Consider the following 16681-nt stretch of genomic DNA (forward strand, 5'->3'; position numbering starts at 1 on the left):
CCTATATCTAATTACTCTACTGAAACAATGGAAGTAGTAATTGTGAAATGCAAATTGGAAGTAATAATTGAAAATTATAAGACTCAGTTTCATTACATAATATCCTAGCTGATTCTTGAAGGAAGAATAGCAAATTAGATAGCATGTAATCATTTTTTAACTGTCACAGCAAAATGCAATTAGCTTAACGATCGACTCCATGATGATCATGTCTTTAAATAACCCATCCACATGAAAAAATTCACTTCTGAATCAAGAAAGTGATTCTCCAACAATCTAATATTACCTGTCTGTGATCCAAATAAAAGATGTATTGTTCACAATATAATCTATCAAAAGAGGGACAATAGAGCTCAAAATCCCTTCAATTAAAGACATGCCACAAACAACCGACAGACCCCACCATCACATTATGGCCAGAATCAGGAGAAAGAGAGAGAGAAAGAGAGAGAGAGAGAGAGAGAGAGAGAGACGGACTTGGAAAGAAATAGTGGGGAGCAAGGATTTTCACACCTTTGGGCATGATTCAAATCTAATAGACTTCCCCAGATATCTTCACAAGGTCCCATTCCCAAGCGTTGTTCGAGCACCAAGGTGTGGCACATGTGGGAGGTGGTGCCACCAAACCAAGCAGAGGCTTATGCTCTATTTCAGGCGCTACTACAATCCATATCGCTCAGTCTCTGTAATCTGATCATAATAGGGAACTGCAAGATTATAATCCGACACCTTGATCTTGGTTCCTCTCCAATAGATTTCAAGCTCAGCATCCTATTTAAAAGGATTTTATTCCATTTGAAAAATATGGATGTGTTCACAATGATCCATGCCTTGCAGCATAACAACTTTATAGCTGACCAATTAGAAAACAAGGCGACATCATTAGCAATTGGCACCCTTCTTGTAAACAAGAGGGTAAGCAACCTACCAATTTCATAATATCATGACACGTGTAGGAGAGTGTTAGAGTCAGCAGGCTATCAAGGAAGTGACAATTGTTTATATGTGGACAACTCCTTCAATGGAGCAAGTGAACTCGAAGTGGAAAACTACCAAAGTACTCAAACTTAGCAATATATATAAGTTATATTGTGTTTGATATCATGGTTGTATTGTTGAATTTACACTACTAGGATTAATAGTATGGAAGTCTTGTTAAAAGCATGCTATGATACCAGGTTTTTTTAATAGTTGGAAGGTGATACCTTGAATTTTACTGTCTTTGATGCAACGCCATGCTCGCAAGTGCAAGTTTTTTAATATACTATTTTCAATTACAATTATAAAAAAAGGAGTTGTTCCAGCACCTCAAGATAACCATGGCGACACTTGGAGGTAGTGATTTAACTTATAGGCTATAGCCCACTTAGGTCATGAACCACATACATGCATTATGGACACAAGCTCACACCTATGATCTCCTTGAGACCTGCCATTTTTTCACCATGGTTGCTTCCCTCTTCGTTCCCTCCTTGCCTCCTTTTCAATTTTGTTTGTTGATTTGGGGTAGCATTGAATGTGCTCTGGCCACGAAAACTGGCGAAGAGGCTAAAAGCACATGAAATCTCCAAGACCCAGAAATGGTTTGGGCAGAATATTTTTAATGGAGTTCCTAAGTCTACACTTTGGAAAAATAAAATATTAATGGGTATTAATATAAAACTGGGTTAGAATGGTCCAAAAGTCATAGATCAAGCCAATCTAATCTTAGCCGTTGATTAGAGATTTAATCTCGGTCTTTGATGGACCAACGAAAATAGTATAAGAGGAGGCTTGAGGGTCAATTGGAGAACACTCCAAGAGAGATCAAGAACTCGATTTTCTGGGGCAGGGTTTTCTAAGGAAATTGAGTGATGAGAGTTGCAGCTGAGAGGCAGTGAATACATAGCAGAGAGGCAGAGTGAGTACCGGGAGGATCAATGCAGAAGCCGGGAGAGGTTGACGCAGAGCCAACTAGAGGCCACGTAGAGGCAGCCAGAGGCCACGCAGAGGTAGCGAGGAGATGCGCAGAGCCAGAGAGGGGCCAGCGTGTGAGACGCAGAGGCTCCAGAGACTGACATAGAGCCTAGAGAGCCTGACGCTGGACCAGAGAGGCTGGCACTGGGCTAGAGAGGCTGACGCAAATCCTAGAGGTAGCGCTGGAAGATTTTTCGTGGGACACACTAGGAGCTAGAGAGCCAGATAGGGTGACGCGGTCCCTATCAAGGTGACGCAAAGAAGTAGAAGTTGCATTGTTTCTGTGGGATCGTTCATCCGGTGATTTAGCCGGAATATCTGTCTCCCACTGAGAGGTACTACTACAGAGGGCATTCTCTGTTGGGTGAGCCATTTCTGGCAACCAGGTTGTATTTTGAAACTGCATAGTAATAAAACCCTCTGAATAGCTGCACCGATTTTCCCGCATTGGATTTTTCTGGGAACATTAGTCCAAAAACAACGGTGTCACTTGTGTGCATGTTTACTTTCATTTTCTAATCTGTTTTCAGTATTTACATGGTAAATAACTTGTTAAGTAATTGAACAAGTAGGAAGAAATAAATCAGATAGCACAGGAAGAATTTCTAACGGGTTAAACTTAGAAATTCCAACATGGTATCAGAGCGTGGTTGTAGATCACAGGATAACTGAAGGCATCAGCCAAGCAGAGCAGCAAAAACAGTTGTCCCGAGTGACAAAAGTTGTTCCTAGCAAAAAGCAGCAAGGAAGGGGTGACCCAGAGAGCCTGCGTCATCAGTCCGAGCCAAAAGGAGGATCAGCGTTAAGGCAGAGAGGAGCAGACCTGACCTATGCAGTGCCCGATCATCTTTCTCAGTCAGGAAGAATCGACGTTGTGGCTAGGAGGTGCAAATTTTGCTGGTGTCAGGATTGCGTAAAGCCTAGAGGCTCAGACCTTCAGATTGCTAAGGCATAGGAGGCTGTGGGTGAGTTGCGGAACGAATATGGTGGAGTATTATGGTCAGAACAGTACCTAACAGGGAAAAACCAAGGTGGAGGGAGTTGCTACTGATGATTTCTAGCCAAGAAATCTAAATCAGTGGTGCAGTTGCACAAACGATTGGAGTGGGGCATCTCGACATTGGAAGAGGGGTTTCTAGAAGGGAAATCGAGGCTCAAAGGGACTCAAACCGAGAACTTCCAGACGAGAAGTTGAGAGACTCAGCAGGAGTCAATCAGAAGACTTCCAAGAGGGAAGTAGAGAGACTCGAAAGAGTCAAAAGAGGAGCAACGAAATGACAGTGAATGGGCTGAGAGATCAGGTTAGACTGGACGTCGCTTCCAACTTTGTAGTCTGGAAAGCCAGGATCTTGTCCATTCTAGACAGGTATCGCATCAAGCACTTCGCCTTGAAAACGATAGCAATCCCAGTTGACCCAGCTGAAATTAAGAAGTACGAAGAGGCAATGACCAGGGCTAAGTGCATCATCCTTGATGGGGTCAAGGATCATGTGGTACCACATATTGCCGAGAAGGGTATGGCAAATGAGATGTGGGATGCCCTGAAGAAGTTGTATCAGCATACTTCCATACAGAGGAAGATGCTTCTAGAAAATCAGTTGCAGTCGTACCAAATGCAGAGAGGAGAGCAGATAGATATCTTTCTCGGGCGATTGACAGAGATCCGGGACAAACTGACTTCCATAGGGGCCACGCCGGATGAAGAGATGTTGGTGAGGACCGCACTTAACGCAGTCTCAAAGGACTGGGAGGTATTTGTCCAGAGCTTACTAGGCAGGTCGAACCTTCCAGATTGGGAGGAACTATGGGCAGCTCTTCGTCAAGAAGAGATCAGACGGCTAACCAAGGCAGGGAGTAGCGGTAAGGGGGTCAAAATCAAGAAAGAGGAAGAGGAGGATGTTGCTCTAGCATCTGCGGGAAAGCAGGAGAAACAGAAGAAGAAGGACCTCTCCAAGGTCAAGTGCTTCCACTGTGGGGAACTGGGTCACTATGCGAACCAGTGTCCAAGGAAGAAGAGCAAGGGAGAGGCTTCTGAGACCAAGGTAGCGCCAGCGAGGGCGGAGAAAGAAGTGGAGACAGATGACGACTGTGCCATGAGTGCTCATGCGCCACTTGAGAGGAAGTGGGGAGACATCGAGCTGTAGTCAGACGGACTACAAACTATGAGGGGCAGGATCCTCGAGATACAACCTCTTGGGTTATACCTGGCTACAGGAGCCCCAAAGAGGAGTAGCAGGACAGGCAGATGTCGGTAGAGACAGATGTAGATGGAGCAACAGAGAGTGCTACAGTGCAGGAGTCTCGAGGCAGCGTGAGGCAGCAATGCGAGATGCATGGAGTTGTTGCAGCGGCGCACAGGTCAGTACAGGGAGTACTTGTCAGTGACAGAGTGAGCTTCAGCATCGGGAGTGTTTCTAGCCTAACAGAGATGTTAGAGTTTGGAGGATCAGTTACTTACTTCTCAGTAACTAAGTTGCAATGCAGCGATTAGCAGTGGCAGTGCTATGGGCAGCACAATACAGCATGATGAGAAGGGATGCAGTGCAGATACAGCAATGGCAGTGGCAGGGCCATGCGCAGCAACACGGACGCAGAGGGAGTTGCCGTCTAGATGCAGCAGTGGCAGTGGCAGTAGTACAGGATGTAGCAGTGCAAAGGATGTTGGGCGGGGTTGACCCAGCATCAGCACAGGGACCGATGCTGGACGATCAGGGTGATACTAAGTGAGGAGTATTACTAGAGCACAGTCCTCGCTAAGAGGGAGTGTTAATTTTGGATAGCATCGGATGTGCTCTAGCCACGAAAATTGGTGGAGAGGCTAAAGCACATGAGATCTCCAAGACCCAGAAATGGTTTGGGCAGAATTTAACCAATTTTAGAGATATTAAAATAATTAATATTTTTAATGGAGTTCCTAAGTCTAAACTTAGGAAAAATAAAATATTAATGAGTATTAATATAAAACTGGGTTAGAATGGTCCAAAAGTCATGGATCAAGCCAAATATAATCTTAGCCGTTGATTGGAGATTTAATCTCGGTCGTTGATGGACCAATGAGAAAAGTATAAGAGGAGGCTTGAGGGTCAGTTGGAACACACCAAGAGAGATCAAGAACTCGATTTTCTGGGGCAGGGTTTGCTGAGGAAATTGAGTGAGTGATTAGAGTTGCCACTGAAGGGCAGTGAATACATAGAAGCTGGGAGAGATTGACGCAGAGTCAGCTAGAGACCACGCAGAGACAACCAGGAGTTGCGCAGAGCCAAAGAAGGGCCAGCATGTGAGACGCAGAGACTCCAGAGGCTGACGTTGGACCAGAGAGGTTGACAATGGGCCAAAGAGGTTGACGCAAAGCCTAGAGGCAGTGCTGGGAGATTTTTCGTGGGACACACTGGGAGCTGGAGAGTCGGATAGGTTAACACAATCCCTATCAATGTGACGCGGAGCAGCAGAAGCTGCATTGTTGTTGTGGGATCGTTCATCCGGTGATTTAGCCAGAATATATCTCTGATTGAGAGGTACTACTATCGAGGGCATTCTCTGTTGGGTGAGCCATTTCTAGCACCCAGGTTGTATTTTGAAATTGCATAATAATAAAACCCTTTGAATAGTTGCACCAGTCTTCCCGCATTGGGTTTTTCCAGGGACATTAGTCCAAAAACAACAATGTCACTTGTGTGCTTGTTTACTTTCAGTTGTTGATCTGTATGTCTTGATATTGTGCTTGTATATTTTTTCAGTATTTACATGGTAAATAACTTGTTAAGCAATTGAAAAAGTAGGAAGAAATAAATCAGATAACACATAAAGAATTTCTAATAGGTAAAACTTAGAAATTCCAACATTGTTCTCTTGGGATTTATTGGAGTCACGTTGTGGTGATCATTCACATTAGGTTTTGTTACCCACAAACTGTGGGTGACACCCATTGGAAAAAAAAATATCCTAGATTATCCTCAACCAACAGCCACCAAATAGCTCGATGTGCCACTATCTCCACCACCTGAGCCAACCATATGCTCCCTCGCCCATCTATTATGATCCTATGTTTGAAGGTGGGCCTTCCAAACTCGAAGGTATGGCTTTTCATCATGTAGTTGGGTATTTTTGTTTACTTATCATAGACACTTTTGGGCATGAATTAGTGTGGCGGGTTCGGCGGAAAGAGTGGGCTTGGTTTGTGCTCCTGTCTCCTCTATCCAATTTGATGGTTAACCTTGTATCCTAGTCCTATGGGATCTCCTTTATTGGCTACTAGAATTAAAGGTGAAACTACATGGGAAACCCTAATTTTGTTTGCGTGGTCTTGTTTCCCGACACCATATACATCTCTCCCTTTCGATTATTATAACCCCTTTCACCATATTTCCCATCTGTGTCCACATTTTTCCACTGGGTCCACAAGGAGTTAGCCTCTCCCTCCCCTTGTCGGGTCAGGCTCAGAACAATGCCCTGAAGGTTGATGCAGCTAAAAAGAAAGGAAAAGGCATAATTTGGCCACTCTCAATAGAAAATGTACCACAAAATGCAAAAGATGGTCGGGACATACAAATTTAGCACGTGGACGAAAGCCAAACATGAGCTCTACCCCTAACACTATAGCCATCACCCTGGCTCCTAGGGCTACTCATATCGGCCCCTTACGCCCCGAGAAGTTATAAAAGAAAAATCAATAAAAGGAAAAAGGCATATGAAGAAAAGTGATCATTCACATTAGGTTTTGTTACCCACCACCTGTGGGTGACACCCATAGGAAAAAAATTATCCTAGATTGTCCTCAGCCAACAGCCACCAGATAGCACGATGTGCCACTACCTCCACCACTTGAGCCAGCCATATGCTCCCTCGCCCATCTATTATGATCATATGTTTGAAGATGGGCCTTCCAAACCCAAAGGTATGGCTTTTCATCATGTAGTTGGGTGTTTTTGTTTACTTATCATGGACACTTTTGGGCATGGATTAGTGGGGGGATTCAGCGAAAAGAGTGAGCTTGGTTTGTGCTCATGTCTCCTCTATCCAATTTGTTGGTTAACCTTGTATCCTAGTCCTATGGAATCTCCTTTATTGGCTACTAGAATTAGGGGTGAAACTACATGGGAAACCCTAATTTTGGTTGTGTGGTCATGTTTCCCAACACCATATACATCTCTCCCTTTCGCTTATTATAACCCCTTTCACAATATTTCCCATATGTGTCCACATTTGTCCGCTGGGACCACAAGGAGTTAGCCTCCCCCTCCCCTTGTCCATACCTTGGGTCGAGCTCGAAACAATGCCCCGAACGTTGATGCAGCTAAAAAGAAAGGAAAAAGCATATTTTGGCCACTCTCAACAAAAAACGTACCACAAAATGCAAAAGATGGTCGGGACATACAAATTTAGCACATGGGCAAAAGCCAAACATGAGCTCTACCCCTATCACTATAGCCATCACCCTAGCTCCTAGGGCTACTCATATCGGCCCCTTACACCCCTGAAGCCCCGAGCAGTTATGAAAGAAAAATCAATAAAAGGAAAAAGGTATATGAAGAAAGATGTAAAAACAAAGGTCGAGGAGACTCATGTACCACAATTGCTCCCTACTACATTTATACACCCAAGTGTGGGCTTCCTCTATCATAACTACCCTTGTATTGTGACATGTGGCTTGGAGCGTCCCCCTGATGTCCCACTCTGTTTCATCATTATATCACACGCTACCTGCCATTTGATGGATGTACCATGGACATGTCATCCCCTTAGAGGCTGAAACCACCTAATAGGTTCCTTGGTTAACCTTCTTCTTGAACTTGGAGACACCTATAGGTTCTAAAGCCCATTATGCAAGGGCATGCCACTACGAAGTGCCCACTTGGTTCCATGATTTGTAAGTTCATTTACTCAATTTCACTAATGTTTGGTTGTACTGGAAGGTGAGGAGATGCATTAGATCTTATATAGGATTGCAGGTGGGTCTTCATCTAGGGTTTGTTCTTGCTATAAGGGGTGAAAACCCTCCAGAGGGTCATATTGGCATTTGTAGGGTGAGGGTTGAGAGCCATGGGCCTCCACCAAAGTTGAGAGCAGATTGTCACATCATGGGATCTTGCAGTTCCACTCATTGTTTGATTGTATTCCATTTATTTGACGATGATGATGCACCTGGACCACCTTGCCCAGCCGGCTACACTCTTGCACCACACACTTGGTCGCTGATCTAGGGCCCAGATGAAGATGTGTCTCACCATGGGAGACAATGGGAGGGCTTGCATCACCCTTTCAGTGCTTATAGATGGGATACAAGCTTGTTCGATCCATTTGGAGACCCATGGGAATGTTTTGTGCCCCCATAGCCACTTGGAGGCACCACAAGCCATTTGCTTGGATACCAAGGAGCCACCTCCTTTATCACTATGTTTGGAGCCCATCCATTCATTTTAGCACACATTAGACTCCACCAGGCCTCTTCAATGGCCCTTCAACCTATTGTATCTATCATTTTGTCCTCTTGAGATGCTTATTTTTGTATTATGGAGCTATTTTGGTGGGCTTGTCACCAAGGAATGTTGTTTTGCACATTATTTTATTAGTATGAAGATCCCCTTCCATTTTTGTGGAAAAGCGGTGCCAATTATCCATTTGGAAGTTCTGGTGGGGGTGCAGGTCAAGCAGTAAAAAGGAGGGCACTTGGTCTAATGGACAAGATATTTCAGCAAGAGAAGCGAGAAGAGATTGATATCACCATTGGCATCTTTTTCTATCTCAACTTCATATCATTTAACGTTGCACGATCACCTTTATTTATTGAAATGTGTCAAGCTCTAACTCAAGGGGCTCCATGGGGTATGTGCCTCCCAAGTGAAAGAGGCTTAGAACTACATTGTTGAGTAAGGCAAAGAAGGAGGTGGATAAAATGCTTGAGCCTATTAAATCAACATGGCCAACATCTGGGGTTAGTATTGTTTCTGATGGATGGACAGATGCAGCACGCCATCCACTCATCAACTTCATGGTGTCTTCCTTGAATGGACCAATTTTCTTGAAAGCAATGCTCTTGCAAAATACAAAGATACACAATATATGGGTGAGTTGTTCATTAAAGTTATTAAAGATGTAGGTGTTGATTCTTGTGTGCAAATCATTACAAACAATGCACCTATTTGCAAGGTTGTTGGCATGATTGTGGAAGCTAAATATCCACAAGTATTTTGGACACCTTGCATTGTCCATTCCTTGAATTTAGCACTTAAATCTATTGCTTTTGATGTACCTTAGATTGGAACTCTTATTGAGGATGCACGGCATATCCGCAATTTTGTACAAAATCATACCAATGCCCTCACAATCTACAAAGTACACACATCTATCATTGTTAAATATCTGAAAATACATGGTTTGCCTTTGCATTCATCATGCTAAAGAGGTTGAGGGAGGTCAAGACTGCTCTTGGGCCCATGGTTATTTCAGAGTTTTGATCTTCTTGGAGAAAGATCAAGCATCCTCAAAAAGAGTCAAGGACACGGTATTAGATGATGCTTGGTGGGAGAGGCTATATCTTACTATTAAGATCATGGACCTTATCATTGCTTTGTTGTGATTTGCAGATACAGACCAACCCATCCTAGGAGAGGTTTATGGGGAATGGGATTCCATGATTGAGTCCATGAGGACCATTATTTTTCACAGTGAGTGCCCTGAGTATGGGACATCAACAGAGGCCTTCTTCACCACCACACAAGATATTCTTGTCAGCAAGTGGGACAAGAATTGTACACCCTTGCATTGCTTGGCTCACTTATTGAATCCAATATACTATAGCCATGAGTGGTTTAATGGTGGACCTTCATGCAGATTCCCTCCTCACATGGATGGTGAGATTTCATAGGGGAAGAAGGATGCATTGATACGGATATTTCAAGATAGAGCATCCCTTGATGAGGTGGAGGATGCCTTGCAAAGTTTTCCGCTAGCACTGGGCAATTTTCAGGCTTTGATGTTATATTAGAGACGAGGGGCCTAAGAAGCCCTATTCTTGGTGGGCAACTCATGGGGCAACATGCCCTCCTCTACAACAGTTAGCAATGAGGCTCCTCCCTCAGGTTACTTCATCCTCTTGTTGCGTGAGGAATTGGAGCAAATATGGGGATCTGTATAGTTTGAAGAAGAGCAGACTTGAGCAATCCAGGGTAGAGAAAATGGTGTATGTGCACACCAACCTTCATCTTATTTACAAGCAGAGGGAGGAGTGGTTGAAGGGAAAGACAAAGATGTGGGATGTGTTTCCTGATGGCATGGGTTTGGAAAGCAATGTTGAATTGGCATTGGCCAACTTGGATCTTGATGACCCAGTGCTAGAGCCTATCACTTTTGATGATGGTGATACTCTCGAGGGGTCATCCTCCAGAGTCCACACTCGCAGATGCAAAAATTACATCGGATACAGAGGAGGAGGATGCAAAAGAGAGCAGCGATAGTACTGACGTTGATTTTGGCGTTGATGACTATGAGCTATCGACAACAGTGTATGAGATTCTTCCTTCCTATTCTATGGTTTCGGGTTCTAGTGTTTACCTTGTTTTGTATTTTCCATTTTACATTGGAATTCCTAGTCAAGAGTTTTCAGGACTCAGTACCTATGTAATAAATTTTGATTTTGATGACTTAATGATAAAATTGCAGTTTATAGTTAATTTCTTGTATTTATGGTTAATTTCTAGTTGTAAACTTGTATAATTGATGAATCATGATTATATGCAAAATGTTACAAACTTACAATGTACGTGTGTGAATCTATGATTCAATTTGTTACTTGTATCATCATGAGAATGTGTAATATCATAATATGATGTATATATTATTTTTTTAATATTTTAATATTATATAATATATATAACGTGTCCTACGTGCCCTGTTCCGGGGGGTCTTCGTGTCCCGTATCGGACTTGTTAGAAAATCAAAAAGGCAGAAAGATTTTCTTATATAGATAATTACTTGTGATTATTTGATCTTTATGTTCTTCTTTTATCTTTTAGTTCATCAAGCAATTATCAAAACAATAACACAAGGACAACAGATGTAGGCAGACAACCAGGGCAAAGCCCATATCTAGGGGAAAACCCAGTCAACAATTCTTCCTTCAATAGTTTCTCAAGATAATACAAGATTCTAGACCCAGACAGAGACTTCCTCCACACCAAGTCAGCCCTCAATCCTTCTTGCAGATAACCCTTTCAAAGAAACTTCGACCTGGCAACATTAGCAGCAGCTTTGACCAAACTTGGAAGACTTCGATCTCCCTTTATACACCTCAGAACTGAGTGAGGGTTGTCTCAAAATTTCAATCTTGAGGTCTTCTATCTCCTTCCAGAAACTCGCACTTCTTCCCAGCTCCTTTTTCTAGCCCTTTACCAATTTCGCACTTTTCCAGCTTTTAGGTTCAGAGATTGAACTCTGAGAGAGAATGACATGCTCCAAATGAATTTGAACTGCCTTGTATTTATGGCCTTCCAAGGAGTTCGAATTACCTGTCTTGAGGCCGACTTGGTGTGGAGGAGACTAAATTCATTTTAGACTCAAAAATAATTATTTTTACATGATTCGAAAGCCCAAGAAGGGTCTCTTTTAATATACAATGACTCTAATGACTCAGAATAAATCCTAGAAATCCTCAATGGGGGCTTTGACCTAAAACATGATGACCCAAGCATGAAACCCATGCTTTAATAAGTCACAGAAATAATAATAAAAATATTTTCTTCATTCTTTTGATAAGTGCATTTCAAATACATTTATTTAGACCGAACCTAGTTAGATATTTCAACAAGACTCTCGTATTTTCATGTCCTGTGTGTCTCGTGTCTCGTGTCAGGTGACTTAGTTCACCATTCACCCTTCACAAACTTGTAAAAGAATCACTTCCCATATTGTGCACTCTTAAGTGCTAATATAATAAAAAGATCATTTTGTTATGGTAGACATGTTCTAGACCACCCCAAAACCAAAATAAGGGGGTCTACGGTACATTGTGCTTATGCGATGGTGGATGACTTTTTATGCTTGATGGTGTATTGTGTCTAGCATTTCACACTAATCTTTATTTTGGCACACAAAACAAGCACACAATGTTCATGTACTTCATGAAGTGCAATGGTGATTGCAACAATTAAGTTTAATGAATTCATCTTGTTCATTTTTCTCATACCCGATCTGATTTATTTCACTTCAACAATTTATTAAAACCTCAGAAAATATTTATCTCAAATATTTTTGAATTTGCCAAAAAATAAATACACTGGTATATTAACTTAAAAATGCAGCGGAAATAAAATGAAGAGATCAATCACACCACAACAGCAAATTTACACCAAACACAATCTTCCTTCATTAAATTTTCTCATGAAAATTTTGGGTTAGACTCCGAGAACATGGAGAAAAAATACAGTTGTTGGGCACCTAGAAACTTGGCCCCACTGTTAAATCAGCCTCAAGAATTCGGCCTCTGGAAATCGAACCACTTGAAGCAAATCAGCCCTGGAGAATTAACCTGTCCCACCAGAAAATCAACCTCCCTTTCTGCCTCTCTTATGGCTCCTACTCATTGGAGAAATCGACCCCCTGGATAATTCGGCCTCCTCCACCATTCAGCCCTCTCCTTTCAGCAATTCAACCTTCTTGAATTTCTGCCGAAATTCCCTGCAAAACTTCTCAGTTCTCTTCAGTCTAGTTGAGCCTCGTGCTTTAGAGAAAATCGCTTCCCCAATTGTATCTTCACTTTTCCCTTAAGCTTATTTTATAATTTTATTAAGGTAAAATCCCTAACTTTAATCTCCAAAGTGATCAACGGCTAGGATTAAATCCTAAGCCTTACTTGAAATCAACATTTGAAATTATATCTAAATCACTTAAACAATTTTAATATTTAGTCTTAGAACTTTGGCCTAATAGTCCACAATAACTGATTAGATTAATTATTGTACTTTTCCTAAGTTAAACTTAGTAAATAAATCATAAATCACTTACTACACCAAGCAAACACCTAAAGAGGTAATAAAATATCTTCCACATGCTAAGACACCAAACCAATGTAGAAGCCCTGACAAAGCTACAAAAATTTCAACACTCCCTCCTAACAAGGAAGGGATTCTCTATCACCCCCAGCTTGTCTCTGTAAAACACAAACTTCCCCTTCACTAGAAACTTGGTGAGAATATCTGCTACCTGCTCCTCTGTGGTGATGTACAGCAATCCTACGGCACTTCTCTGGACCCTGTCTCTTATGAAGTGGTATTTGATCTCTATATGCTTGAACCTATCACCAAACACTGGATTTCCAGAGAGCTTCATGCAACTCTGATTGTCACAGTGAATCATAGTCTCTCATTTGCAAATTGAAAATTGTCTTATAAATTTTATTTTAAATCAAATCTTGATATCAGGTTTATTTAAATTATCTATAAATTGCCTTGGTTATGCAATTTTAATGGATTGAAGCTATGTGTTTGTGTCTTCTTAATTTATCTGATTGTTAAGCATGAAACTCAATTACAGCTCAACTAAAACCATAACAAACAACTAGCGACAATATACTTTGGATTATTTACAAACACCACTACTTCACCTTTTCGAAGATGGCAAAATCTTCCAGCTCAATAGATGGTAAGTTCCAAAGGCATCACGAAGATGAACTTGATGTCCATTTAAAAGGGAGATGATTGTCTGCAGAGACGAAAATCAATAACAGTTGAACAAAAGGAAACAGGAAGGCAAAAACAAGAAAAATAACTTGTTTCATCAATCTATACAACTAAACTTTTCAACATACATAAATAATCCTAAGTACTGTTCAATCATCTTCATTCATCAAAAATGTAGTTGGAAAAGGCAAGATTTCAGGTATTTGACCTCTGCAGTACTGTTTGTCATATGATTACTAGTGTCAGCTGGCAAAACGGCACATTCAATTTGTAATGTATCTCCTCTGTTGCTGACATTCAGAATATTAACCTGTGTTTGCTTCATGTTTGCAAAAAAAATATAACCATAAATTGTCACTCTTGAAAACATGAAATTAATAATCTATGATTTCCTTCTGAATAGTAAAATTTTGAAACTGTCAACGAGTGTCAAGGATGCTTTTGACTGCTAAAAACATTCAATTAATAATCTCCTCACAATTGGTAGGGTTTCTGTTTCACCTGATCAACAGCAACTTCCAGCTCCCGTGCCATATCTTCTTTGAATTCAGTCACAAGGGACCCGGAAGCCTTAGGATTAACAGTCATGGACATGTATAGTTCTATTCCTCCAATTTCCCGATACACTCCTGAATGGTCAGAAACCGGGAATTAATCTCAAATCAATAATGACCATGCACAAATTTTTTAAGTGCAGAATAGATACCACAGCTTTTCCAGAGCCAAAGAAATGTTTCATGGGAGTGACAAGGTTGGAATCTTTATGAAAGGACTATGTAGGAGATACCTCTGGCGTTCAGTCATGTCCTCCCAGGATAAAAATAGAAATACAGGTTATTTGAAATGGTTGATTAAATTGGAAGCTAAAACTAGTGCGATGAAATGAAGCTCTAAGTTATGATAACAGGAAGATATCAATTATATACAAAGGAGGTTAAAATCTCATCTCAGACAGAATTGCACCACTGAAGACAACTGCATACAAACATGATGCAAGCATGTCAAGGTCAAAAATCATTCACATATATATGTAAACATGCAAGCAGAGAATCATGCCAATTTCCTTCAGAATCGTGAATGCTCATAAATGATTATGTGAACAAAGTACTTCAATAGAATCATGGCAGCAAAAATAGAGCTTACTCAAAAAACGGCAATAGGTACACACTGAAGACACTAACAAATTAAAGTTGAATGGGTCACAGTATGATAATAACAATCATTACCCATAACCACCCTTACATATATATACTGCAAACTATCCACACCATCTCTAAACTATCTATAACCCCACCAAGGTTCAAACCCCCCAAAGGCATGTTTCATCCATTGAGGGACATCTTACCCTATGCAAGCAGGCCTTCATGTGGATGGGGTTAGGGGCAATTCCTGGGTGAATTTAGTGGTCAAGATCCCCCCAGTCATGGTGCCTTATGCAACAGGTGATTTTAAGGGTTGTAAGCCACCTGTGCTTCATTGCAATATTTCCATACTACAAGGAAGCCCACACAGACTACCAAGTTAATCTGAAGCATTGCCAAAATTTAGGGAAAAAAAGATGTGAATGAACACTAGGACAACCAAAAGAACAAAATGAATAGAACCCGAGGGGGTATCAGAGAAGAAGCCCTGAACCAACAATGATGTCTACAGTCAGCTCTCCTCCAAAGCTAAGAAGAAGTGGGTGATGAGATTTCTACCATCCACTGGTTGTGTGACCTGGAGTCTTCTTTGTCCATCCCACTAATTTCTCCTATTTTTTATATATTAACTAGAAATCCATTTTAGAATTCAACCATTTTCATTTATGACATAATGAAGTTTCATATCTAGTTACTGATTTTTCTCCATGTTACTTTTGAGGCTTCTCGAACAAATAATTTTCCAATGGCACAATTTATTATAAACAGAACCTTAGCAGCAAGAACTAACCAAAATCTAATTCAGTCTATAACTCAATATTTCCTCGTGATTTGAACTTCAAAATATACAACTCGTCTCATGCATTTGAGATATAGCGGGCGAAATTTCAACTGATATGATGTTCATGTAACAAATCGCACGGCTAGTTGTCACTACTGGAATCAAATTCATAGCAAAACAGTGTAGTCCTAAAATTGCATAGGATTAATCAGCAAATATCAAGTTGTTCATTATACATTCCAGCATTATCACAGTTGATAATGAAAGCATCATGTAAAGCACACTTACTGACAGAAACAAGTAAAATGTCGTGTATTACTATTCAAGCACTAGATGCAATATTTTAATTTGGAATAAAAGGCTGTGAAAACATGGTTGGGGTGTGCAGCACTTAAACTTAGGAGGAGAAACAACAGTGAGCTTAGTCGGTCCATCCCAACAGGAGAAACAACTAGTTCTTATCATCTTTGACTGCTCCTACCCAATATCTTCTTTGTCCATCCCACTAGTTTCTCCTATTTTTTATATATTAATTAGAAATCCATTTTAGAATTCAACCATTTTCATTCATGACTGTTAAAATTGGCAACTAGGGCCAAACTCCATGTGTTGAAAATAGCAACAAGAAATGCTAAAAATAGCATTGCTATAGATAGAATTTCAGGTACCAGTGTGCAAAATAGCAACAAGGAATGATAAAATAGAAATGATAAAAATAGCATTACTATAGATAGCGTTTCGAGATAGATTCCAATTTTAATTAGTCCCTAAATTAAAATTGAGAATTAAAATTCGAATTTGATCTCAGCAGCGATTTGTAAAATAATTAATTAATTCATCTTGAGTTAATTAGTTAGAGAAAATCAAACATGAAGTCTATGTGAAGACATGCAACAGTTATCCCCTTGATTGAGGAAGTTATCCCTTAATTAAGGAGATCGGGATTAGTTCCAACAGTTTGTGAAACTTATTGTGAGTACAATTAGTCACTGCATGCATGCATGCAACTAGTGTACTTCAGATAACTGAATATTCTCTCATAAATAACTCATGCATGTCAGTTCAGACATAGACCCAGTTGAGATCAAAGGATGGGACAATGTACTATCAATTGCAGGAATATTCCCATA

At 40.9% G+C, this 16681-nt stretch overlaps 1 protein-coding gene across 2 annotated transcripts in view; it reads right to left on the reverse strand.

Moving 5' to 3' along the window:
* LOC149139878 (aspartic proteinase CDR1-like) overlaps window positions 1-16681 on the reverse strand; it is a 91185-nt gene that overhangs the window by 1242 nt on the left and 73262 nt on the right. The window contains exons 9-11 of one of the 2 annotated variants that reach the window (XM_089448910.1): window positions 14130-14257; window positions 13837-13938; window positions 13553-13650 (exon numbers count right to left, since the gene is read on the reverse strand). In XM_089448910.1, coding sequence (XP_089305036.1) covers window positions 13553-13650; window positions 13837-13938; window positions 14130-14257 — 328 coding nt within the window. Of the gene's footprint in view, window positions 1-13552; window positions 13651-13836; window positions 13948-14129; window positions 14258-16681 lie in introns of both variants that reach the window. The other variant, XM_089448908.1, reaches the window with a different exon arrangement.

The sequence above is a fragment of the Pinus tabuliformis genome, chromosome X (genome assembly GCF_031772625.1).
Source record: "Pinus tabuliformis cultivar Carrire ecotype Pingquan chromosome X, CPIR1, whole genome shotgun sequence".
In the NCBI taxonomy this organism is placed as follows: Eukaryota; Viridiplantae; Streptophyta; class Pinopsida; order Pinales; family Pinaceae; genus Pinus; species Pinus tabuliformis.